At 40.2% G+C, this 27,640-nt stretch overlaps 1 protein-coding gene across 3 annotated transcripts in view; it reads left to right on the top strand.

The window, feature by feature from the left end:
- The window catches only part of TTC28 (tetratricopeptide repeat domain 28), an 810,203-nt gene extending 788,391 nt beyond the window's left edge, over positions 1 to 21,812 (top strand). For 2 of the 3 annotated variants that reach the window (XM_077461412.1, XM_077461415.1), the window contains 6 exons: positions 1,381 to 1,612; positions 7,368 to 7,444; positions 9,483 to 9,506; positions 11,937 to 12,063; positions 12,573 to 12,680; positions 13,250 to 21,812. In XM_077461412.1, the coding sequence (XP_077317538.1) occupies positions 1,381 to 1,612; positions 7,368 to 7,444; positions 9,483 to 9,506; positions 11,937 to 12,063; positions 12,573 to 12,680; positions 13,250 to 14,832 (2,151 nt within the window). In that variant the 3' untranslated portion in view covers positions 14,833 to 21,812. The remainder of the gene's footprint in view (positions 1 to 1,380; positions 1,613 to 7,367; positions 7,445 to 9,482; positions 9,507 to 11,936; positions 12,064 to 12,572; positions 12,681 to 13,249) is intronic. The other variant, XM_077461413.1, reaches the window with a different exon arrangement.
- The last annotated feature ends 5,828 nt before the right edge of the window (positions 21,813 to 27,640 follow it).

Below are 27,640 nucleotides of genomic sequence, written 5' to 3'. Positions count from 1 at the left end.
AACGCTAATGAATTTATGTTTATAAGCGTCTCCACAATGGAAGAAAATGAATTAAACTGATAGATGAGGGGCAGGTGGACCATGGAGGAAGCCCAATCCTGTGCAGCTCGTTTTGCACAGAGTGGCCCCGAACCTGCTCTTCTGGGGTCCCTCAGCGGCTGTCTCTGCCTTCTCCCGCAGGTACTTCTCACGTTCATGCGAGCTCCCTCGCATGGTGAAAAGCACCTGCGGGCGCGCTCCCGTGATACAGCCAGCAGCTATAGCTGCTGGCTGTATCACACGGCCCCGCCTCGGCATGCCGCGTCATTGGATGTGACTGACAGCAGCGCGAGCCAATGGCTGCGTTGCTTTCAATCCATCCACTCCAGCCAATCAGCGGCCAAGCTGAGTGGCGAAGAGGACGTCGGGGGAGAGCGCGGGACTTTTGAGGGGTCAGGTAAGTAAAATGGGGGGGGCTGGGGGTGCCGGCACTGTCAGATGTTTTTTCACCTTAATGCATAGAATGCATTAAGGTGAAAAAACATTTACCTTTACAACCCCTTTAAAGGACCAGCAGCACACTGGACACCCAGCAAGAGCATAGTGGCAGCAAAGGTGTACAGTGTGTCTCCGGATCATATTATACACCAGTAACAAACCAAAAGGTCCCTGCCCCCACCTATAACTGGCCTTCACAGCAAGGAGCATATGGAGCAGATATAGGTATACAACTGTTTTGTTTTTTAAAGATTGGGCAACAGTAAGGACATGCCTATAAGTACCTTTAGGTTGTTTAACGATTTTGAAAGGACATGCTGCATGAGACCAGAGATCATAATTCCCAGTCTTTTCAAACTAATGGTGCTGTAGATTGGGCTGTACCCTTGAGGTTCTATTCTATAAGCTATAGTTCAAGGTCAAAACAGAAAAGCATATTATTTTTTCTTTTTTAACTTATTTTTTTCTTTTAGAATATATAGAATTTTTTTTTGGAAGACAATAGCACCAAAAAAAAAGCCTTTTTGTCCCTTGGGGCATAAGCATGGACCTTAGTGCTGCAGACCACCTCTACAAAAAGATGGCGGTGCCTTCACCAATCAACAGCCATGTTATGCAGGCATTCTGGGGTCACACCTAGGATTTATGTGTTGAAATCAATTTTTCTTTTGCATATATGTTTTTATTATTTTATTTAAAGTACAACTACGTTACAAAAGTTATGCCATAGATACACGGTTAGTAGTTTACAGTGCTGGGGTATATGCACCACTGTTCCTGGGACATGTTTTCTTGAAAAATGGCGTGAAGTTCTTTTTGAACTGTCGTTATACAACCAGCAAAATAGATTTTCCACTGGCTGTTGTGATAATCATTGTGCATCAATTCTTTATTGTTGTGTAGGTGGAGAAGTCCTTGCAGAGGATTCAGAATGGACAGCGAAACTCCATGTACACTTCCCAGCAGAGTGTTGAAAATAAAGTAGGGGGAGTACAAGGCTGGCAGTCACTGCTGACAGCTGTAGGGTTTCGCCTTGACCAACCAGCAAGTGGTCTCCCTGCTGCAGTCTTTTTCCCCACATCTGACCCCGGTGACCGTCTACAACAGTGTAGTACAACCATACAGTCCCTCTTGGGTAAGGATTTTCTTTTGTAAACAATATGGTTTCCAGAACAATACACATGAGATGATATGAATTCAGCAAAATAAAGCAGATAGGGAGCTATTTACTGAAATGGGAGAGTGCAAAATCCAATGCAGCTCTGCATAGAAACCAACCAGCTTTCAGGTTTTGTTTTATCAAAGCTTAATTGAACAAGCTGAAGTTAGAAGCTGATTGGCTACCATGCACAGCTGCACCAGATTTTGCAAATCAACCCTATAGTGTATTACACTTTAATTAAGTGTTTTAATTACCAGCAAAAGCTAAGAAAGGAGTGATAGTTGAAGCAGCGTAAGCAGTAGAAGCTACCTGAAATGAGTGTCAGGTGAAAACACAATGGGGTTGATTTAATAAAGGCAAATAAGTTGTTTGATTTGCAAGGAAAGTTGCACTTTGCAAAGAAATACCCCCAGATCTTAGTGAATGTAGTGAGATTTCACTTTGCAAAAAATACCCAATCACATGCAAAGAAAAAAAAAACGGCATTTTTTGTTTGCAAGTGATTGGATGGTGAAAGTCAGCAGAGCTTCACCTCATTCACTAAGCTCTAGGGATAATTATCTTTTAAAGTCAAGTTCTCTTGCAACGTGAACAGTCCATTTGCCTTTAGTAAATCAACCCCAATATGTTGCTGTAAATGACCCTAGCTATATAAAATAACCTCTATAATGTTGCCTGCTTTCAGCCAATCTGTAACCTAAAGTCTATTTCAAATAAAATGACATCTCTACCTAAGGTCGCATTACTGAAAGGGGTCTTGCCATTACATTTTTGCAGAATCTGGTGTCCGAGTAGAAGGGTAAAGAGAGAGTGCTCTGTGAGAAACAGATTATGGCCTTATGAACATTTGCACTCAGATGTTTATCGATCCACATTGCGGATTGCCAGACACATTGAGCGATTGTAGCATTGTATCTACAGTAACTCTCAGAAACTGACTGCAGCTATTGATCTGCAAAATCTCTCCTACTTGCGTTTTATTTTACTGTTTCTTTGTTTTAATTTGTTTAGTTGGGTAATATTATTTGCCACCTACTATGTAAAAGCACATTTGCAGCAACATGAATGGGCAGATGAATAAAGCATTTCCCAGCATTTGTTCTTCTATAGGTAAAGCACTTACTGTAACAATCACCCTTTTTATAACAGTGCAGAAATCCATTGCACATTTGTCAGACCCTTTTAATTTCTCTTTTTTGCCAAGTTGTCTTTACTAATGAAAACACACCTTCTCTAGTGACTTGTCCATGGTGCTGAAAATGTGTTTTTTTTATAGTTTTAGCACTTAGAAGGTTAATGTTATTGTTAATATTATTATTATTATTTGCCCTTTTAGTAATAAAAAAGAAAAAGCATGGCCCCATTCAACCCAGCCAAGCAATACTAGGCCAGGCTGGTATCTCAATGACAAATATTAACCCCTTCATGAAAGAAGGTAAAACAAACCCTAATGCCTGAATGCGGTTTTGTAACGTTGCCATGGGTTAGTAAAAATGTACCTATCTTTGAATCTACTAAGGGCTGGTCTACACCACAAAAACCCACTCCAGATCCATTCTGGTGCATTTTTGATACGTTTCTGGATTCATTCCAGATGCCTTTCCTGTTTTATTTTTTATTTTTTCACTGTACCGAGGTTCTCCATTTTTCATGCTTTTTTTGTGCTCTGCAGTGCATTCCGGTGCATTTTTGAGTTTTTTTCTGCATTCCAGTACAATCCAGTGCAGGACTGTAGTAGTAGTAGTAGTATTGATGTCAGTGGATGCAAAAATAACCCTCTGCATTGGTGTCAGTAGCAGCAAAAAAAAAAAAAAACAGCACTGGTGCCAATTTCCGCAGTGATACCCCCTCTCACATTTGTGACAATTTCTGTAGTAACTCCCAGCATTAGTGCCAGTTTATGCAATACTAACCCCCAGCACTGGTGCCAGCTTCTGCATTAATAACCCCCTATAGCAGTGATGGCAAATCTTTTTTAGCCCAAGTGCCAAAATTGCAACATAAAACCAACTTATTTATTTCAAACTGCCAAAGGATGAGCTCAGACGTGTTCGCAAACAGCACCCATACACACCTCTCCTGTTATAACCATAGCACAGAACATGATCACATGATGTGGATCATCACTGGCCGCTCTGGCCTCATCTCTGGGCTTTCTCACCAATGGAACAAAGCGGCTGCACTCAGGCCACCCCCAGGCAAACACCCACTTCTCCTTCCACGCCAGTCGATTGGCTGTTCATTCCCTGGTCGATGGAGGTGATTGGCCAGTCTGTGAGTCGGTCCCACAGCACTTTCTCCAAAGAGTTGTCTGCCGAGTCAAAGTGCTGTGTGTGACCAGGAGGAGGTAGGCTGTGCTGACACAGTGTGGGCATACTGGGTGCTTTGTCCTCCTAGTGAGGGGCCTTTGTGTGCCTGGAGCTTCTGTGTGCCCACAGAGAGGGCTCTGTGTGCCAGCTGTGGCATGCATGTCATAGGTTCACCATCACTGCCCTATAGTAATGGCAGTTAACATAGTGATAAACCCCAGCATTGGTGCCAGTGTGCGTAAAACATCGCCCAACATTGGTGCCGGTTTACGCTGTTATAACCCCTAGGTTCCAGTTTACGCAGTAATAAACTGCCAAATTGGTGCCAGTTTATGCAATAACATCCCCCAGCACTGGTTTCAGTAACCACAATAAAAACCCCCAGCACTGTTGCCAGTTTACACAATATTAACATATACATTGCTGGCCAATGGTGTTATGTTATTTAAACCCTCTTCATTGGACCTGCATTGATGGTGGTATTTAAAAGATCATTCCCTATTGTCTGTCAGTGGCAGTTTGAATGAACCCCTTCATGGTACAATATGAGGGAGTTAACCTCCTTGGCAGTAATCCCAAGTGTGGCTTGGGGTGAATTTTCACTACCAAAAGTGGTAATTCCAAGCCAGACTCGGGATTCCATCGCAGGGACCAGGCAAAGTTACTTACCTTGTCCTCAGGATCCTGCGATGTCCCCCCACTGTGTCCGCAGGCTGTGTACTCCGCCCGATGTATTACTGTGCCGGGCTCCGTTCCCTGCGAATGTCACGACACACGGGTCAGAGCCCGGGGGCCAAATTCAAAATAATGAAAAAAACATAACATATGCAGTACACTGTAATCTGACAGATTACATTACTGTATTAAATCATGTCACCTCCCTTTTGTCCCTAATGCTTTGTCCCGTGCCCTGCATGCAGTTTTATATTATATATTCTGCCTGGAAACTTGCAAATGTCCATGGCATCCAAAAAGTGTCCCTTTAAGTCAAAAGTGATTTTTAGACCAGCTATAAAACAGCGTTGCAGAATTGAGTGATAGTGATTTGTGGGGGAATTCATCATCAAACACTGAAAGTAATGACAGCTGAGCACATTTCAGTGTTTTTGATTTTATTGCATTATTGAATAAAATGTATTATAATTTTTCATAATTATTTATCGTTATTTATTGTATTATAATTTATAATTTCTTGTTTTAAACTTTATCGTACCCAGGATGTCTACTAGACTCTTGTTTGGACAGATTAAAGTGTGTTATTCCTAAGCCCTTGTACACACGGTCGGAGATTCCGACAACCAAATCCGTCGGATTTTGGCTGTCGGATTTTGGCCGAAACTGTTGCATACACACGGTCAGACAAAGTTGTCGTAAAATCCGACGTGATGACGTTATTTCGTTACAACGGGACTACGTTCAGGCTAGTAGCCAATAGTTTTGGTGTAGGAATTTGATCTGAGCATGCGTGGCATTTTGTCCGATCAGAATTCTCTACACATGATCGGAGTATGTCCAATCGGAGCATTTTGTTGGAAAATTTTACCAACAAGTTGGAAAACTTGGTCCGTCGGATACTCAGACGGAAACAGTCTGATGGAGACCACACACAGTCGGAATATCCGCCAAAATGGTCCGATCGGACACATTCCGTCGGAATCTCCGACCGTGTGTACAAGGGCTAAGAGTTACAGGCCTACAATATAAAACGCCAAATTTCTATGCAAAACATTGTACCGATTTGAGCTTCAAAAATCCGACATAATCATACCGCCAGGGAGGTTAACATGCACTGTCACTAATGGAGCTTTGTACAAGAAAATTGTTAACCCCATGGTGGAGTGAGGGGGCTAATTAATATTGCCACTACCCAGTAATGTAAGAGATAATAACAAAACTAATGGCCATTAATGCAGCTTTGTACAAAGAAAGTATTAACCCTCTTTGGGAAGTGAGAGGGTTAATCAACATTTCCACTAGCCAGTAATATAAGGGGTCAATATACACTGCCACTGGCTATTAATGCAACAATGGCCAGTAGCAGTGTTATTTGACCCCTTGCATTACAGGTTAGTGGCAATATGAATTAACCCCTAAATTACTGGCTAGTGGTAATGTTAAATTAACTCCTTCACTCAAAGGATTAACTATTCATCCGTACAAAGCCGATCATATCCTCAGCTGATGCACTCATACATGTGTTTACACACCTCCATCCTGCTCTGCACCGAGGCCTGGAAATGACGTCATGTCAGAGCAGCAACAGGCTCTAGTTTTTTGTTTTGCTTTATTTAATTTATCTATGTAATTGTACATGCAGACAGTATAAGGACTGGTTTTCATGATCGTGTTATTGGGAGCTGGGTCTAAAAGCTCCCAATTGATAGTGAAGACCCAGAGCTCTCGTGATATCTTGGTCTCCATGCTAGAATGCTTCCAGCACAAAGGCTCCTTTCACAATGGGGCGGCGGGAGGGCGTTGGGTATACCGGCACTTTACTGTCAATCTTGCAGCGATATTTGGCTGCTAGCTTTTACCCCCGCTAGCGGCCAAGAAAGGGTTAAAACCACCCGCAAAGCACTTGCCAGCAGTATAGCCGTGCTGCTCCTTTGATTTTAATGGGCAGGAGCAGTGAAGAAGCGTTTTATACACCACTCCTTCACTGCTCCAAAGATGCTGCTAGCAGGACTTTTTTTAGCATCCTGCCAGGGCATCGCTCCAGTGTGAAAACCCTCGGGGCTTTCACACTGGAGACACAGGAGCAGGTCTTTCAGGGTGCTTTGCAGGCACTATTCTTAGCGCTGTATCGCCTGCAAAGCACCCCAGTGTGAAAGGGGTCAAACACAGGAGTGCATATATGTGGTTTCTCGGAAGAAGGCCAAGCTCCATGGCATCGCACATATGTGACATCATGCTAAATACACAGATGCCATAAATACATTACAGCTGTTATATCTGCCAAACGATTTGTATCTCTCTCAATCCAGTCCTGAGATTTACACAGCTCTACCACACAGCACAGCCAGATGGATTACACTACTTACAGTGGAAATAAATACAGTGGTGTGATCATTTGGTGTATTTTGAAATCAATGGGCTGCCCATGCACCAAAACATTCCAATCTATGGGCATGTCACAGATTGTTTGCCACAAGGCACTGTGGTATGTTGCCATGCATTGCAACTTGCATGCATTGCAGCAGCACATAGATGTAAATCAGCCCTAATAATTTATTAATGAATATGGAGCTGCAATCCCTTTTGTATTTCACATCTATTTGGAATTAAGCTTTAACCCTTAGCAAACAAAGGACCATTTATATATGCTGCACCTGTAAAAAGGGTCTCTCCATCACAAAAAGTGTTTTGGAAAGGATGCAGAATTCAAACATTAAGGTGATTAACGTGTCATTGCATCTTAGGTTTGCCTCACGCAGCACTTCAGGCTCTTTGTAAACTCATCACAGCTTCCGAAACTGGAGAACAGCTGATTAATCGGGTAAGTTGGATTTGCTTTGGCATCCTATTTAAATGTAATTTGTATGTTCCTCACAAATAGAACCCATTAAATCTCTTAGTAAACCACATATATTAGGAAACACTGGAGAATAATGTGTGCCTTTTAGACTAACCAGCTTACGTATTAATGCCAGTACAGTAACGCAGAAAAAAAAAGAGAACTTTTTCTGAACTTTCAGCTTCTTCCTAACTTGTTGTGGGTTACTGCACTTTGCATGCTATTATTGTCATGAGGCCTTATGCTGAAGCTGTGTAGAAAAAGGAGAAGTGATACCCACTACATACATAGGTTACTATTGGCAAAAATTGTCTTTTATTACTTTGGCCCTTTTCTGTGTTATATTTTCTTACTTCTATATTTCAGTATAATTTGATTTATTAATCCACTATAACTCTTGCTAACACCCTTGAAGCCAACACCATTAGTGCATGGGAAATTGCGGGCATGGTTGTGAGCAGTATTTTTGCTTTATGAATAATATATAATTCTGCATCATGTGTCTACAGCTGTCCATCACATTGCATTTAAGCTGATCTGTGTATGTCCTTGCAAGCACAGTTCTAAAGTAAAGGCAGATCTCATTCATGATTGGTGTTCTGTCTAAAACTCTGGGAGCTAGATTTACAACTTGAGCTGCTTGATTTATTTGCATGCTATCTGTGTTGTAGTCTAAAGAGCTACACTGCGAGTAGGTACAAGCATGAGTGGGCAGCATTATACCCTTGTCTGTGTTTCTTCCTTTTGCCTTTCAAAAGCTTTTCAACCACAACACCTTCATATATAAATTTTCCTATGTCACCCGCTGATGGGGGTTGTTTAAAAAAGTAGCACAATAGTGCAGTAACCCATTGCACATGTTAGAACATATTTATAAACTCCAAAGACATGCTGGTAGGTTAATTGGCTTGTGTCTAAATTGGCCCTCATATATGAATGTGAGCTAGGGACCTTAGATTGTAAGCTCCTTGAGGGTAGGGACCGATGTGACTGTACAATGTATATGTAAAGCGCTGCCTAAATTGACGGTGCTATATTAGTACCTTGAAATAATAATGATAATAATTTTATGGAATTAGAGGCCATATCGGCTGTAACATTCCAGCATTGACTGTAGCTCTAGGATGTAAATGAATGTTGAGAACTGCAAAGTATCTTGTCCCTACCATGAAAGGGACAATTGGCTGGGTTTGGCCTCCAGACGAAAGGACCTTCCCAGGTGATGTGCAAAGTTCATTAACAATAGACACCTATAGAAAAACACTTTCTAACCCATCTGATATTAAGGTTAATTCTGACTGGCTCCTAGGTGTCACTGAAGTTTGCACTTCATATGTGCTTTATGTACTGCCTTACTAAGTAAGCCAATTAATCCTAACACCATTTTAGGGCACCTAGAGACCTTTATTACATAGTTACATAGTTAGTCAGGTTGAAAAAAGACACAAGTCCATCCAGTTCAACCACAAAAAATAAAATAAAAATAATAATAATAATATTTAAAAAAAAATATATATATATATATATATATATATATATATGTGACAAGTGGGATTGCCATAAGGTACCTAAGGGGAGTTAAATTGTGGGAGACCTATTTTATTTAAATGTGGTTACCCATAAGTCCCTAGACACATTTACCCCAAAATTAGAAGCCGTAGAAAGTTTTAGCACTCAATAAGAATAAATGCTTTAATTTTCTTGTCTAGTTTCTTCTTGCTGTGGTATACTGAACGTTTGCATGCTGGCGCTTTGTTGGTTAGATAAAACTCCAGGCTCCTATGGTGACACTTTGTGGTAGGACAGAAAAAATGGCAGCTTCTGTGACATTATGTTTGTCAGCTTTTAATGACCTTTCAGGTAGATGCATGACCGTTTATAGCTAATCTCTCTCAGCATGAACACAAATGAATGAACATGTTGCACTGTAACCTTTGCTTGCATTTTAAGGCTTATTTTCTCTTTTCTTTTCCCTGTGCTTAATTTTATTTTTCTGCTTGTAATCTGCTGGCTTCTGAAGGCTGTTAAAAATATGGTTGGAGTGGTAAGTACATGACAAATTTAGATTCACTAATTAATTAGACACTCAGTATAGTCCCACTTTTTTGTCAATGAACAGTACAACAAATGCAAATACTGGCATTCTAGTGGTACAACATAACAAAACAGAACAAGCCAACTCTTTGAAGCTTAATAGCAGATCTTACCAATTCTCACTGACAGGCAATGTACAACTGCAATTCTAAAAACGTCGGTACTCTGTGTAAAATCTACATAAAAACAGAATGCAATGATTTGAAAATCTCATAAACCCATATGTTTTCTATTATGAATAAAATATCAAATGTTTAAACTGAGAAAATGTACCATTAAAATAATAAAATAAAAAAAGTCAAGTAATTTTGAAATTTATGGCAGCAACATGTCTCAAAAAAGTTGGGACAGGGCCATATATACCATGCTGTAGCATCTCTTCTTCTTTTAGGCTGGATTCACACCTATGCATGTGTCGTGCTTTTTGAAGATTTGCTCTACAGAATGTGTTCCATAGGAAACCATGTTAAATGGGCTGTAGTGTAAATCTGCAAAATGCAAAAAGCCATAAAATGCATTGGTGTGAATCAAGCTTTAACAACACTCTGTAAATGTCTGGAGACTGAGGAGGCCAGTTGCTGGAGTTTTGGGGGAGGGACGTTGTCCCATTCTTGCTTGATATAGGATTTCAACTGTTCAACAGTTCTGTTTATGTAGATTTTACACAGCATCCCAAGTTTTTTGGAATTGGGGTTGTATACTTGTACAGTTTGACAGAATACCATGAACTATACAATATACATTTCGTTCACATTACTCATTGCCAGATTGAACCAAACTTTGCTTTTGCAGGACAGTTTGTGGGAATGTCAGAACAAATATGTCTAAAACTTTTAAAGTATTTCTAAAGTGCAACTTGTTGTGGGGTAGGTGAGGGTTAAAACCACTTTCAACCAGCTGTGTCGCATTAGGTAGATTTCCCTTCACTTTCTGTCCTGTAGACCAAACAGGAAATTAGAGGACATCTTTTTAATGAGAGAAAACCCTCTGTTAATTGTCCCTGGAACAAGTGTCCAATTAGAACTTGTCTCTTGTGTTTGTGGCATCTCAAAATGTTGAATTTACAATCACTTTCATTCATTATGACACCTCCCTAGCTCTATGCAGACTAAATAAAGATGAACTAAGCAGGAGGATCTCCATCAATGTTTAATTTACCTAAAAAACACTTAGTAGATCGATGTGATCTGAGGAAAACCATCCAACAAAGACATCCAGGCAGCCATGGTTCATACTTTGTATGATTATCTTATTGTATATATTCAGGAGAATGGAGAAAAAAATGCATATTTTCTCATTAACTGGAAGTTGATGTTCTTGAAGTGTACCGTACACTGCTGCCATAGTTGCAAGTTGCATTATTTCCTATATTTAAAAATCTGGCTGCAGACTGAAATGAAAAGTTAATATTTAATATTATTAAATTGGCTTGTGCAGCAATTATATGCATTTTACGTTTACGTGTTGTGTACCAAACCTGTAGTTTTCCCTTAGATAAATGTATAATTGTTTTTGTCTATATTAGTTTATATTTACTTTTTAAGAGAACTGCATATCTATCCTTTAGCAGGTAAAACTGGTCATGTACATGTATTTCCACTGTTCATTTAGATCAGTGGCCTCCAAACTGTGGCCCAGGGGCTTGCTTGCCTTTATCTGGCCCTTTGGAAACTATTTCTCCCAGTGACACCAATGATGAGAAATGATTCCTCCACTGACATCAATAAAGAGGCACGATTCCTCCACTGACACCAAAGATGGGACATTATTCTTCTCACTGACACACCCGATGGGGCATTAGTCTTTTCACGTATACCATTTTCTACTCCCACAGGCCACAGTCTGCCCTCCCCCCCATGTCTAAAGTGCAGAAAACTGGACCTCTGTTTGGAAAGATTGGAGACCCCTGATTTAGATGTTTGCTCAGGGATTAGTGTTAAAGCTGAACTTTCATCAGTTGAAAAAAATGTATTTTGGCAGCTCTCAACAAATATAATAAGACTGTAATGCTTATTTGGTCTGGGGGCGGAATACTTACTATTTCCTAGCAGCCTGAGGAAGATCTTGCAACCAAGCATTTAGGTTTATGATGGTAACTTGTAAAAATTAAATCATCTGACTGTTGGACTGTGCCTGAAAGTAGTAGACAAGTTAGGAAAGTCAGGGTAATGTCAGTACTCCTAACCTACATACATGTTATTAGCTAGTGACTTAGAATATGCTTAAGCTATTGCATCAGCATGAGTCAGGTAACTAATATTTTCAGAAGAGGTCAGTGATGACAGCCTCCATGCTTCTTCGCTGCTGGCTTGCTTTATTCTATGGGGTGCCCATGATCACAGTATGATCATTGTTTTCTTCTTTTCTTTTTTTGCTTTAGCTTCATCAGGTCCTGGTTCAGTTGCAGACCGACAAGGATCATGACTTTTCCACAGTCCCAATCCAAGTGTCCATCAGTGTTCAGCTTTGGAGATTACCTGGATGTCATGAGTTTTTAGCAGCACTAGGTATGTTAAATGTTTTCTTTTTATCACAAGAATATAATTTATTTGAAAAAGCCATATACCCTTCACCAGGAGTAAAATTCCTCACAGTAGTGAAGAATTTAAGACACTGGGCATTTATATAGATTTTTTGTGTCGCCTTTTGCTCTGTTAGAACACATATTAATTAACTGAAATAAAAGAAAGACATGTTTGTACACACAGCATTAAAGGTATATGTTTATTTTTATATGTATATATATATATATATATATATATATATATATATATATATATATATATATATACATATATATATATATATATATATATATATATATATATATATACATATATATATATATATATATATATATATATATATATATATATATATATATATCTTTAATGCTGTGTGTACAAATGTGTTTTTTGTTTTTTTGTTTTATATATATGTCTCTACATTGTTGCATGTTGATGATATGTTGATCTTTAACACTAATAATTGAAATTGTATTTTGTTCTTCTTTCAGGTTTTGATTTGTGTGAAGTGGGCCAGGAAGAAGTCATTCTGAAAACTGGCAAACAAGCCAACAAAAGAACAATGCAATTTGCTCTGCAATCCCTACTAGCTCTTTTTGGTAATATTTTAATATGCAATTTTTGTGATTTAAACATTAAATAGATGACCAAAACTAGTGAATGCTCAGCCTTTCTATATCCTATATCTCCCCACAGTTTCAGCAGTATTTCAGGGCTGATTCCATGGACAGTGATCATTCCTGCACCACATAGCATACTAAAAGATCTGATTTATAACAGAGATCAAATACCAAAACATTGCAGTGATCCTTCTCGTCTTCCCAGAATTTTTTTGTTGTTCTTTTTATTAGAATGAATGGGACTTTGCTTGATTGAGAGTTCTAAGTCAAGCGAAGTGGAACATTCAGTTACAAAAGCACAATACTGTGCTTTATCAATCTGTTCTAATGTTTTCTTCTGTACAACTTTTAGGCCATACTGCTGCCTTATAGCCCCCTAGTGTAGCTATTTAAGATGTTTTTTAATTGCTTTATTGATATTTGCTTAGGCTTCATGCATTCTTTACTTTTTTTGAGAATGTGATTTACTGTTTTAAGTACAGTTACAAAAACTTGCATGCGCATTGTTTTCATTTAAAAATATTGACAAATTATTTTTCTTTTTTTAGATTCTACTGAGCTTCCGAAACGCCTTAGTCTTGACAGCTCTTCTTCACTTGAATCACTGGCATCTTCACAATCTGTGTCTAACCCAATGCCACCAGGGTATCCTGGTCATCCATTCTCTCCAATCTGTCCAGATGGCATGGCTTCAGATGCTATCTCAGTCTACAGTCTTAGTTCCATTGCTTCATCAATGAGTTTTGTCTCTAAACCAGATTGCTTACCTGAAGGAGAACACAAACTACGTCAAGACCATGACAGACCAAAAAATATTAATTCTCTCAGGACCTCAGCTAGAGGCCAGTCTTCCCCACAAACCCAGATGTCATTAGGCAAAGAAGAACAGGAAGAGTATGAGGGATTTTCCATAATAAGCAATGAACCTCTTTTGTCATACACAGAAAGCCTTGATCCAAACCTTAGACAAGGCACCATTCAGGAAACAATACAAGTTTCTGTAAATTCAAAGGGCAGTATAAGCACACCTAACTCACCTGTAAAACTAGCTCTGATTCCAAGTCCAAACTCACCATTCCAAAAAGTTGGAAAACTTACAAGCTCTGATACTGGGGAATCAGATCAGTCGAGTACAGAAACAGACAGTACAGTTAAATCTCAAGAAGAGAACAATCTTAAACTCAATCCTGAAGAGCTGGCTCAAAAGATTTTAGAAGAGACTCAAAGCCATCTGATTGCTGTTGAACGTCTTCAAAGAAGTGGAAGTTTGAACAAAACAAGTCATTCACCTGATGGTGCTACAACACCCAATGGCAGTTCTTTGTTCAGGTCTTCAGAAACAAGTGCTTTTAGTAGACCTGTCCAAAAAGGGATGCCGTCTCCAGTTAATGTGAAACCAAAGCCTCCAACTAGAAGTTCTTCTCTTCAGAAAGTGAGCTCAGGGTATAACAGCCCAGCAAACTCTGAAACCTCTCTAAAAGATGCAGCGAGTCCCCACAGTAACCAGCCTTCCCCAAGTTCAGATTCTCCCCACTTTAAGCTGAAATATCCTAGCTCCCCATACAGTTCCCATATTTCAAGATCTCCTCGAAATATATCCCCAAGCTCAGGTCATCAATCTCCTGCAGGAAGTACCTCATCTCCAGCACTTTCATACTCCTCTGCTGGTTCTGCCCGATCAAGTCCCGCTGATGCCCCAGATTTGGATAAATTAAAACTTGCTGCAATTGATGAGAAGGTGAAGGCTATTCACAATCTGAAGATGTTCTGGACAAGTGGCCCTCAGCAAACATCAGGTCCAATCAAAATACTGCGTGGAACTCCCGGAACAATGACTTCAAAGAAAGACGTTCTTAGCTTGTTAAACCTCTCTCCACGGCATAACAAGAAAGAAGAGGCTGTAGATAATCTTGAACTTAAGGATTTATCTGCTCAGAAAAAGCAGGCTGATGCTGCACAACCAAATCCACCAAATGGACACAAACACACAGAAAATATTAATGTAGCAAATATAACTCAATCCACCCCGTCTATTAACATGCCTGCTTCTCTACGCAGCTTAAAACTGTCCTCTGGAAATGGGTACAAGTTCCTTTCACCAGGGAGATTTTTTCCTTCTTCAAAATGTTGAACTGTCTTTTATACAACTTTTAAGCCTGTTTTGCCATTTGTATATTGTTTATGTCCAATTGCCTTCATAAGTGACAGACTAAAATATTACATGTGAAGCAGAGGTTATAATGGTTGTCATTAAATCATAAGGTGAGGATTTTTCTAAGGTTTACCAAAAATTAAATTCTGATGTACTTGTATATAAAAAGATCCATTCAGTAGAAACGTGGTCCACTTAGGTAATCAGAATAAATTAAAAAAATACTGGTATTTTTATTTTTTAGTAACGGTTTTCTAGAAAAGCAGATCAACACTTTTTTTTTACTTTAGGCATTGTGGTTTCTTGGGTAAATACTTCATGTTAGACATTGCACGCATTACAAAGTGATATTTATTTTCTTAGGTAGGAAAAGCTCTTATGTGATCTGATCTTTAAAGTGTACACCAACCCTAAGCCCTTGTTCAATATGTTTGGCATCATGCTTCACTGTATACAATTTTCTTAATCAAATGTTTTTTTTTTTAACCACCTAAGGATTTCTGGCATTTGTCCTACATCCTGCCTTGTAGTGGTGTAGCTGTGAACTTGTTTCTTTTTTCTCTTCATCTGGTTCCTGGCTTTTAAGTAAATGTGATCTGGCTGGTTATACAGCTGCCTGATCACTTCTACAGGATAAACAATGTGCTGCCCCTCTGTGGTTCCCAGGCTCTCCTGCTCTTCCCAGAAGCCTGAGATCACAACAGACATGGTTAAGATGGCAATCTGGAGGACATCAAAGAACAGCCATTCCCAAGTGTCCTCTGCAGAGTGTGGACCTGGAAGCACTCGGCTCTGAACACTTTTGGAGTCAAAATTCTGACTGCAAATCCAGGTGAACAGAAAATCAAGCACAGTCTCAATGTTGTTTTATGAGTGCACACAGTTTTCAACTCAACCTCATCTTTTATTTTCTACGTAACATGGGAGATTATATTGTGTTTGTGTGCATTAAAATGTGTATTTTTTACTGAAGCTATAGATTTTATAAACAGTTGCACAAATATTGTGCAATATTAAAAATTGCAGCTACTGACTTTTTATTCTACTGTATAGGGTCTCTGCTTTCAGAAAATATATGTTTTGGGATTTTAAGTAATTTTCTAGCCAGAAATTCAAATGTGTGCAAAGTGGTTAAATCTGTTGCAAAGTTTCTTTCCTGAAGATCCTAGCAATAACAACACTGTAGCAGGCTGACAACAGTAAGCCACTGACTTTTAATTAGCGGCAGTGCTCCTTTAGTTGGTCATTGGGCTGCTTATCTGATAGACCTGATAGACAGCCCAACAGCCAACTGAAAAGCACACATGACAAGTTGACAACCCTGCTGTTAATTGAGAGGCAGTGGTTTAGGGAAACTGATTACAGTGAGACTTGATGCCAAATTGAAAAATAGATTTGGGGTTTACATAACCCTATGTGTGCTTACAAAGGCTGTGTACAGAATGACCAAGGTAATATGCAAAGTGTAGAACCCATGACCCATTTCAGTTTGTGTCAGGGATGATGAATTGTGATTTGTTGTTGTGGGTAACTTTTAAATGGCATATTATTCTTTGCCTTATTTAAAAAACCTTTATCATTATCCACATGCTTTTTACACTCTCTGAGTATAAGCCACTCCTTAGCAAGGAATCTCATTTGCTGCTTGAATGGACATACAGTAGATGTGGATGTGCATATAGTGTACCTGGTAGTTCACAGATAGGCAGTGGCTGCATTTCCACCATGGCACCCCAAGTAGGGAGTTGTACTTTGTGAGTACCCCCAAGAACTCTTCTTAGTGATCCTGGGCATTTGAGAGAGAGCCATACAACTTAAGAGTACTGATTATGTTGACCATTTCTCAATGTATTCCATACTACATCATGGGCAGAACCCAGGATAAGTGGTCCTTAGCATGAGATCAGCTAGCCACTTTCTCTAAGTCATCCCTGGAGAAATGCGTTCAGACAGTTCATCCTAAGCTCCATTTGGGAAAGAAAGTCCTGTTTGTTTTAAGCAGAAGTAATGAATTTGTCCTCTAAAACATTGATAATTACTATGAACTCCTATGTATCACCAGGTTCTTCTGATTAAGCCAGGTTTTTGTCGCTGTTTTTCTTTCTACGTTTATTTTACTCAAAAGTAAAATGTAGCTTTTCAATTACACAGTTACAGAATTTGTTTTTATACTGTCAAACTTCTTTTATGCAGAATCATTTGTTCGAACATATTTAGTGATGAAGACATCTCAGCATAATTTACCCAAAATCTGTAATTAACTTTTAGACCCATTCTAAGAATAAATAGGATATATTTTGTATGAATCAGGGCTTGAAAACCAAGGCATTCTCTTCTGTTTTATTTATACATGTGTCAAAACACAGTTGATGAATGTTCTATAAAAAAATAACATCTGACAATAAAGACAAATTCTGAGTGATGTCGGGATGAATATAACGCTTACTTCTGTAATCCGCCATAGATTGCTAATTGCAGGTATGATAATCAGAGAAGTTTTCTGGCACAATGAAGTAAACATTAATATCTGTATCTTATTGGACAGTAAAGTAAATCCAAGTATTAGGAAATAGGCCTAAGGAGAAATTTTAGTCTCTTGCTAAGGGGCCACATAACCACGTGTTGCACTTTGTTGCAAGATGATTTACCAACAGGCTACAAATTTGTGAGAATAAAATCGCACGTAATTCATTCATAATTGGACTTGAAATGGTTTTTGAGACTTTAAAGTGGAAGTAAACTCCCCTATCGTTTTCAGCCAAGGAAGCTGCCATCTTGGCCTCTGTTTAATCTTCAACTGCTATGGTGCTGCACATGTGATTCGTTATGACACCAGCCATTGGATGGTTTGATAGTTGGGCTGAGAGCACAGCCAATGTGCAGTTAGCATTCCCGGCATGCCTTTTTTTTTTTTAACTGTTTAAATCAATGGGTTTACTTCCACTTTAATGATAAGGTGATTATTGTGTAAGCACCCTTTTCTCAAGGCATACATGTTAATTGTCATGACACAAGATATAATTTAAAGAGTGTATTTATTATTTAAGTGGGTTGTATAATCTACCTGAAGAGTTATTAAGCACCATATTTAATCATTAATAAGTTTAAAGGTGCTATGTCCAGCAAGATACAAGCTTTCATATTATCACTAACTGCAACTGAACTGCATGCTGGTGGGCAGGCAGCCTTATCAAGATGTTCTGCATTCTTCTCTTAGAGTGTAAGTGCAGAAACCACCAATTGTGAAGTTATGTCCCACACACGCCAATACATTTGTTTCATTAGGAGTGACATACATTTACAATAACTTATGTTGTATAGTGGAGGTGTGCAGAAGAGGCTCGACTTGAGTACAATCAGTCTGCCCATACATGGATTGAATTTTGGATGGTTCCTGCTAAACTGGCCAAGATTAAAACCATCTATGGCATGCTTAAGTGAAGAATTTGACCTCCAGTACTACTCACTGGGGATGGTTTACTTAAAGAGCACATATTTCACTTGAATCCTTAAACCCTTCTAGTCAAGTGCAAAGATAATGCCATTTATAAACTCCTTTGAACACAATGGGGGGTTTACAGTAAATACATCTTGTGGCTAAAGTAAAAAATGTATGCCTTTAATAAAGCACCCCCACAATCACCCTGTGACATGGGTCTATTTAAGTCAAAGAACAATGTATGCAACCAATCATATAGTTTGATTAGAAGAATATTATATCTGGGGGTTACTGAACTTGGTTTGTCATCATTGCCCTTTGTAGTCCTTTAGAGAATAAGTCTGTTAGTGTTGATTTGGCTGCGTGAAAACTAATATCAAGCTAGGAAAAGCTACAGGTTGGCTTAGTAGCATGTTCTTCATAGAGTCTATAGCCACCTTTTCCCCACCACCCTAAGCTGCAGCCACAGATTCCGGTACAGGTTATGACTTTCACAAAGTTAAAAAGGTGCTTGGTGCTATGCACTTCCCATGATCCCTATGTGGCAGTACTTTGGTGTGGTATTAGGCTGCACAAGCACAAGAACCACTGCAGTTCTTCAAAAACAAATTGGTTATTTTTAATTTGTATTAATAAATTCATTAGATCAATGTAGCTTAGAGAAAGTGTCTGGTAGAAGCGTTTTGCCTGATGGGAACCAATGTTTTACATACAGAATGGGAAGAACCACTGAGCCTTGTGTTGTTCTAGAATTACACTTAAAGCTGAACTCCCTGAACACAGATAAATACACAGATGTTATACACATATGTGCTACCTGACAAAGGGTTTGTATTTCTGTACATCCAGTCCTGAGATTACCACAGTTCAACCACACAGCACAGTCCTGTCTAGTGGGGGAGGAGATATGATTGTTCTCTTCTGAAGTTAGGTAACACCCTTTCAAGTCGTGTTACTCCCACATCCTGTGACTGAACAGTGAAAAGAAAAGCAGAACAATGATAAGATCATATTTCTGTCACTGCGCTCTTTCCTCCTATTAGCATGCTCATTGTTAGCAGACAAGCACTGCAGTACAACTGGTTTCTTGTGCTGCTACTACCTTTCATGGCCTCTACTCTGGCTGATATCAGGTCAAATTCAGGTATTTACACTTCTCACATAAAAAAATACATTTAATTATGCATTAATGAACACAGATATACAATTATTTGCATTTTTTTAATATGCCCCAGAGCATGGTCACACTTAACTTGGTTAAAACCAGTCAATGAATTAGGCCATACAGGAGTTAAAGCTGAACTCTAGCTTTTGTTACACTTTACAAGCTGACTTATACAAACTATGTCCACCACTGACATGTGAGGCTGCTGAGTCTTCATACAGCTTACCACACTGTGTTCCAGGTTCGAGCCGAGACCTTCCTTTTTCATACCCGGAATACAATGTATACAGAGTCTATCTGTGTGGCGCTCAGCCACTCATAGAAAGCAATGTATTCTGGCAATGAATACAAAGCTTCATCTGATTGGCTGAGTCAGAGAGGCGGGCTGATGATGTCACAACCTCTGACTCAGCCAGTCAGAGGAAGCTTTGTATTCATTGCTAGATTACATTGTTTATTTTTTATGAATGGCTCAGTGCCACGCAGATAGACTCCATTGTTTTCTGGGTATGCTAAAGGAAGCCTCGGCTCAAACCCGCAACACAATACGGTATGCTTTATGAAGCCTCAGCTACATACAGTTTATATTGCACATTCAGCGGCCTGTTAGTAAGGAACATAGTTCATTTGGACCAGCTTGGCCTAAAAAAACTATGTAAAGCGTAATAAAAGCTGGAGTTCAGCTTTAAAGCAGAGTTAAAGCAAAAAATACTTCCCCTCTTCCAAATGGCTGACACTCGCAAAGTCCCTCACCCTCACCGGCACTGGCATCGTCTCCCTGGCTTCTTTTGGGTGATGATCTTTGGCTATATCGGTTGGCCAGCCCAGGATGATATCACTCCCACACATGCGCAGGAATCATTCAACATGGCACGCTGGTACTGTGCCGGAAATGTAAACTGAGCTGCGCATGCACATTCTGCAGCAGATTGCAAACAGGCAGGCTTATTTTATTGCAGAAGAGACTGAATGTCTGCGGTAAAGTGCATGTCTGTTCACAATTTCTTTAATTTTAACTTTAGTTCCACCTTAACTGAGAGTGGACTTGATGCCATCAGACATAGTTTGTTTTTAACATTTTTGAAAGTCTCTCTAAAAAATTAGGACACCTTCCTATTTCTCCACCGAGTCCGTTCAATAATACATTAGTTCCATTCTGTTTCAACAGCGACAAAATAACAAGAATGAGCAGACTTTTCAATTCAATTTATCCATGAGCCATCTGACCCAGCTTAACCCAATAGAGCTTTTTATGGTGACAGAGATAACACGGGAACTCTACTACAGAATACAGAATCACTTCTAATATAATCACAATGGGTATCATCATTACTTGGTTTAACGAGTGTTCGTAGAATTATGCACTTTAATCTAGTTGTCTGTATACTGACGGTAACATATGATCTAAAGATTCTGCCACTGGTTGAAAAGACTATGGTGTACATTAATAAATAGAAAATCCTGATGACTTTTCTTCCATGACATATAGCAGAGGTTGGAAATTGATCCATCTCCAGCGGTTGTTGATCCGACAAGAGTGGTTGGTGAGTTATGGTTCCACCACGGCAGAGGAAGTCCTAACTCTGCATTAGGACCACACAACTCTCCATAAGAGAACCCTGCTTCCTTGAAATTTTTTAGTCGCTGATCAGTTTACAAAAACCACTTTTTGTATTTGTATTTTGTAGCTCTGAGCTTGACACTGTTGTATCCACATATCCCTATGCAAAACATTTTGATCCCTTTGAATAATCAGGGGCTGTCGATAGTATTATTTGCAGAGACTTCCAGGATCCGAGTGGAGTTCAAAATCCTGTAAATAGAACTTTGTTTAAAAGCTGCATGCATGTTTTTGTGAACTGAGCCCTTGAAATCCATCCGTGTTTGTGTAGCAGTGGGTTTGGCCATAGATGATCTTTACTTTTCTGTAAGGAGAACTTTACACTCGTATCAAGACTGCGAATTAATCCGAACGAGCTGTCGTTTTTTTTCAGAGCGTCCCTTGTATCTGTGTGTCTGATCTATTTTGACTTTGTAAATTAAAAAATGTTTTTTTTTTTTGTTTTTTTGTTTTTTGTTTTTTTCCTGGGCAGCACTAAACTTTTTTATATAATATAAAATTTACCTTGTACAAAGTATTTCATATTTTTTATTGAAACTGCAAAAGGCATTTGGCCTATCTCTTTGTGATTTGTGTTTATTAAAGCATGAAAACTATATATGATGTGTCATATACCAGATACAATGCTAAAACATTGTTGAAGCCATATTTGTCTTTTTTCTATGGTGCTGCGGTTTTCCCTACCTGGCAGTATGAAGTCATTATCATGATCTGAATAAAGCAATTGGAAAACACACTCTCTTCATGTATGATTCATCTGTCAATTCTTGAGAGATATTACACTCATGAATACCAAAATACGCTCAGTCTTCTTTATAAGGGAAACTTAAAGTTACACTAAACCAGGGATCTGCAATTAGCGGACCTCCAGCTGTTGCAAAACTACAAGTCCCATCATGCCTCTGCCTCTGGGTGTCATGCTTGTCGCTGTCAGAGTCTTGCTATGCCTCATGCAACAGCTGGAGGTCTGCTAATTGCATATCCCTGCACTAAACAATATCCTTAGTCTTCAAAACTAACATCCTTTATTTGATGGCCCTGATATCTACTTTTAATTTAAGTGTCACTAAAGTCACATAATAAAAAAACTATCAATAAATGGTGTATTACATGTTGTTCATACTCACTCAGTCACTATCAGATTCATTTTCTGTATTCTGCAAAAAACCTGATCCTGCTGCTCTCTATCTCCCCCTTCTGTCCAAGTCCCCAATTCAGCTAGGGATTTTACAGCTGTGGTGACAACTCTGCACCTGCTCAGTTTTCAGTAAATTTCTATACTGAGCATTTCCTCCCTATCACATCTGAACAGCCCATGTGAGTATACAGTCACACATATGGGCGTATACACAGTGGTAAATGGCAGCCCACTCCCACCCACCTCCTCCATGCCTTATAATTAACTAAACACAATAATACCTATAGATTGTTGGAAGATTCACCTCCCTCTTATTCTAAGATTCAGGCTGGAGGGGCATGACACAGCCTGTGGCTAGCAGAAATCCACCCACACCCTGTTATTTCACCAAAATAATAAAGATTTGATTAGATATATGTATATGCCAATTTAACATAGTTTATTGATATTTATTTTTACTCTGTAGTTACATAGTTACATAGTAGGTGAGCTTGAAAAAGGACACAAGTCCATCAAGTAGTCCAAAGGCTGTTTTGTTTTTGAACATGTGACCAATAGCAGAGGACTAGAAACTCCTTTGCCTTGTGTTTCCCTGCAGAAAGAGCTAGGAAAAGGGCAGTTAGATGGTTTGTTTTATTAAAATGATTACAGTGCCATTATCTACACTATATTAACAAAAGTATTGGGACACCTGCCTTTACTGGCACATTAATTTTAATGGCATCCCAATCTTAGTCCCTACGGTTCAATACTCAGTTGGCCCACCCTTTGCAGCTATAACAGCTTCAGCTCTTCTGGGAAGGCTGTCCACGGGGTTTAGGAGTGTGTCTATGGGAATGTTTGACCATTCTTCCAGAAGCTCAGTTGTGAGGTTAGGCACTGATGTGGACAAGAAGGCCTGGCTCGCAGTCTCTACTCTAATTTATCCAAAAGGTGTTTTATCGGGTTGAGATCAGGACTTTGTGCAGGCCAGTCCAATTCCTCCACCCCAAACTCGCTCATCCATGTCTTTATGGACCTTGCTTTGTGCACTGGTATGTAGCCATGTTGAACAGGAAGGGGTCATCCCCAAACTGTTGCCACAAAGTTGGGAGTATGAAATTGTCCAAAATGTCTTGGTATGCTGACGCCTTAAGACTTCCCTTCACTGGAATTAAGGGACCAAGCCCAACCCCTGAAAAACAACCCCATACCATAATCCCCCCTCCACCAAATGATTTGGACCAGCGCACAATGCAAGGTCCATAAAGGCATGGATGAGTGAGTTTGGGGTGGAGGAACTTCACTGGCCTGCACAGAGTTCTGGCCTCAACCCAATAGGACACCTTTGCGATGACTTAGAGCAAAAACTGTGAACCAGGCCTTCTCATCCAACATCAGTGCCTTACCTCACAAATGCGTTTCTGGAAGAATGGTCAAACATTCCCATAGACACACTCCTAAACCTTGTGGACAGCCTTCCCAGAAGAGTTGAAGTTGTTATAGGTGCAAAGAGTGGGCTAACATAATATTGAACCGTACGGACTAAGACTAGGATGTCATTAAAGCGGGAGTCCACCGGGACTCCGCGATTTTTTTTTTTTTTTAAAAGCCAGCAGCTACAAATACTGCAGCTGCTGACTTTTAAAATAGTGACACTTACCTGTCCAGCGCGCCCGCGATGTCGGAACCCGAAGCCGATCGCTCGGTCGTCTCTCGGGTCCTGCCGCCGCCATCTTGGGTATGGGAATCAGGAAATGGAGCCTTTCGGCTTCATTTCCCGGTTCCCTACTGCGCATGCGCGAATCGCGCGGCGCAATAAGGACGCTCCCCGCTGCCTCTGGGAGCTGTGTGTTTCCCAGCAGGCAGCGGGGCACTTGCGGAAAGGGGCGGGCAGTTGCAGAAAGGGGCGTAAGTTACGCCCCTTTCCGCAGACAGCTATCCCGGAAGTGGGTGCTGTTACCTGGATTATCCAGGTAACTGCACCCCCCTCCCCCCTGAAAGGTGCCGATTGTGGCACCGGAGGGGGGGAGGGTTCCGATGAGCGGAAGGTCCACTTTAGGGTGGACCTCCGCTTTAAGATTCATGTGCGTGTAAAGGCAGGTGACCCAATACGTTTGGTAATATAGTGTATATTTGAATGCCAATTTAAAACACTTTATTGATATTATTTATTGATTCATTTATTTTATTCTGTAGTTCAGTTCAGGTGCAGTTTTTTTATTTTATTTTATTTTGAACATGTGACCAGCAGCAGAGGACTAGAAACTCCTCCTGCCACTGTTTCCCTGCAGACAGGCTGGGAAAGATCTGAGTCATGTGACAGCTGTATATCACATAGGGAAAAGGTACTTAGATTTATTTTTTTATTAAAATAAATACAGTGTCATCATCCATATACATAAATAGAAGGGTCAATGTAAATTAACCACTTAAGGGCTGGAAGATTTTCCCCCTTAATGACAAGGTCATTTTTTGCGATACGGCACTGCGTCACTTTAACTGACAATTGCATGATCGTGCGACACTGTACCCAAACAAAGTTGATGTCCTTTTTTTCCCACAAATAGCGATTTCTTTTGGTGGTATTTGATCACCTCTGCGGTTTTTATTTTTTGCGCTATAAACAAAAAAACCTGACAATTTTGAAATGTTTTTACTTTCTGCTATAACACATATCCAAAAAATATTAAAAAAACATTCATCAGTTTAGGCCGATATGTATTTTCTACATATTTTTGGTAAAAAAAAAAATTGCAATATGCGTATATTGATTCATTTGCACAAAAGTTATCATGCCTACAAACTATGGGATAGATTTAGGGGACTTTTTGTATTGTTTTTACTGGTAATGGCAGCAATCTACGATTTTTAGCGGGACTGCAACATTCCAACGGACAAATCTGACCCCAAATGACACTTTTTGGGGACCAATGACATTATTATATTGATCAGTGCTAAAAAAATGCACGGATTAATGTATAAATGACACTGGCAGGGAGGGGGTTAACACTAGGGGGTGGTCAAGGGGTTAACTGTGTTCCCTGGGTGTGTTCTAACTGTATCAGGGATGGGTTGCCTGGGAAACGACAGAGATCACTGGGAACAGCAGATCTCTGACATGTCTCCTGTCAGAACATCGATCCACCTTCTTTACAAAGACAGATCCCCAGTCGAGGTCCTGCAGCACACAGCAGGTCCACCCGCTGGATCACATGCACAGACTGATGTACAATGACGGCGATTTGCGGTATCCTGCCACTTTGATGCAGTGCAACTGCAGCAGGTGCTTGGGAAGTGGTTAAACAGTGTGTGTTTAGCATGACTTTAAATCATGTATTACTGTGTTTTTTCACCTCCGTTTAATGTCCTCCCTGAGCACCTAAACCTTTTCTTTTCCTCCTCACTCCCTTGTTTGGAATGAGCAGTGAACATTCCTTGTGGTCATGTGCACTGCTCTACAATGTGCACTGCTCTACAATATGCTCTGCTCTACAATGTGCACTGCGCCCTGCTCTACAATGTGCACTGCTCTACATGCCCTGCTCTACAATGTACACTACTCTACAACGTGCCCTGCTCTAAAATGTGCCCTGCTTTACAATGTGCACTGCTCTACAATGTGCCCTGCTCTTCAATGTGCCCTGCTCTACAACGTGCACTGCTCTTCAATGTGCCCTGCTCTACAATGTGCCCTGCTCTACAATGTGCCCTGCTCTACAACGTGCACTGCTCTTCAATGTGCCCTGCTCTACAATGTGCCCTGCTCTTCAATGTGCCCTGCTCTACGATGTGCACTGCTCTTCAATGTGCCCTACTCTACAATGTGCCCTGCTTTACAATGTGCCCTGCACTACAATGTGCCCTGCTCTAAAATGTGCCCTGCTCTACTGACACTACAAATCCCATAGTAGATAGTTCACAATCCCTAGTCCATTTCAGGAATGAACAAGAAAAGGATGGCTAAATTCCTACATTCAGTATGTTGGTTAGTTGCACAGTGGTGTGGCAGGCAAAAAAACACAGTCCTTATTTGCAAAGAACATTGTACAAAACAGTAAATCAACAGCTCAACAGGCCGAGCGGAGCACTCCCTTCCCAGAGCCACTTACAGACATACAGAGAATACCAGCGGTCAGAAGACTTGGGGATGCCGGCAGTGTCTGCCACGAGGAATGAAGTGTGGTCTGGCCCTGAACAGGTCAAAATAGTCCCTGCTCTCTCCCTGCTACACTGGAAATTGTCACTATCACTGTCCCTGATAGACGGGGATCCTGTCCCTAACCCATCCACTCACATAAAGTACACCAAACTCAGGTCTCAGGTTCTAAAATATACTCTGCCTGACCAAAGATGGCCCCCAAAGTCGCATGGGGTGCCAACATCCAATCGGATAGCTGCCTCCGTTTGAATGAGGAAATCATGGAGGAACCAAGTTCCTTTCCACTTTCCCTTATCTGCATTGCCTCTGCAGTGGAGCGCCACCTGTAGTGGAGAATACAGACTGCATCTGCCTACACGTGGGACCATGGAGAATAAATATGGCCACCCTCTACAGGGACTTGTATTACAGCAGCACGAAAATAAGGAGTTTGGAGAAGACTGAGAGAAATTGAATGTACTTTTTGCCTTAAGAATACATACATACTTGAACTGATTTTTTTTGTTTTAAACAGAGGTTAGTGTCATTTTAATCTTCAAGATGGCGATCTGACTTTTGTGGAACAAAACTCTGGAAGCTGTCCTCAAAAAAAGGTAGGCATAGAACAAAGAACTACTCAGCAGTATTGCCTGTGGTCTCCCTGCAGCTGATCTTCCCCTATTACTGCCTTACTATGTCTTGTTTCTCTGAGTTGGGCAGCCATCTTGGTAGAGACAGGGCTTTGCCTCTGATTTGGAAAGTGAAGGGGTAGCAGAATGCTAATAAGTCATCAGTCTGGTCTTCCCTCTTGACTGCATGTTCCTTATCAACACATGTGCATGTAGCAGAGCCTGATTGGCTCCTAGTGTTGCTCCTTCATCTCCCAGTCTGAGTGCTACTGTACAGGTGGTTAAAAGAGGATGTCTCTTCTTGCTGCATTCATATATTCATAAATCTTTCATGATACAATACAGTATACAACTAATCAGTGGTATATTTTTATATCTTTTTGGTGTCAGCATGCTAGTTTTCTAACCTCTCATTAGGCCATTTTTTCACATATAGGAATGGTTACAAGGGCATTCAGTACAACAATTTGGATAGTTAGGCTAAACCCATGGCTCTATTACTTTTGCAATTTTGTTATGTGTAACACAATTCTACTGTAATTATATGAGATAAGCACAAACTGGGTCCTATATTTCAACCTCACAATAGAGTTAAAGCTGCTAAAACTGATAAAACTCTATGCAGATGTAAACATAGCTCCCAGCTGCCCCCCATTCGGAAGAGCTGTCCCTCCA

This window comes from Lithobates pipiens, unplaced genomic scaffold (assembly GCF_037356315.1).
Source record: "Lithobates pipiens isolate NorthernLeopardFrog02 unplaced genomic scaffold, aLitPip1_a1.2 Scaffold_3, whole genome shotgun sequence".
Classification (NCBI taxonomy): domain Eukaryota; kingdom Metazoa; phylum Chordata; class Amphibia; order Anura; family Ranidae; genus Lithobates; species Lithobates pipiens.
This window is presented reverse-complemented; position numbering and strand designations above follow the sequence as displayed.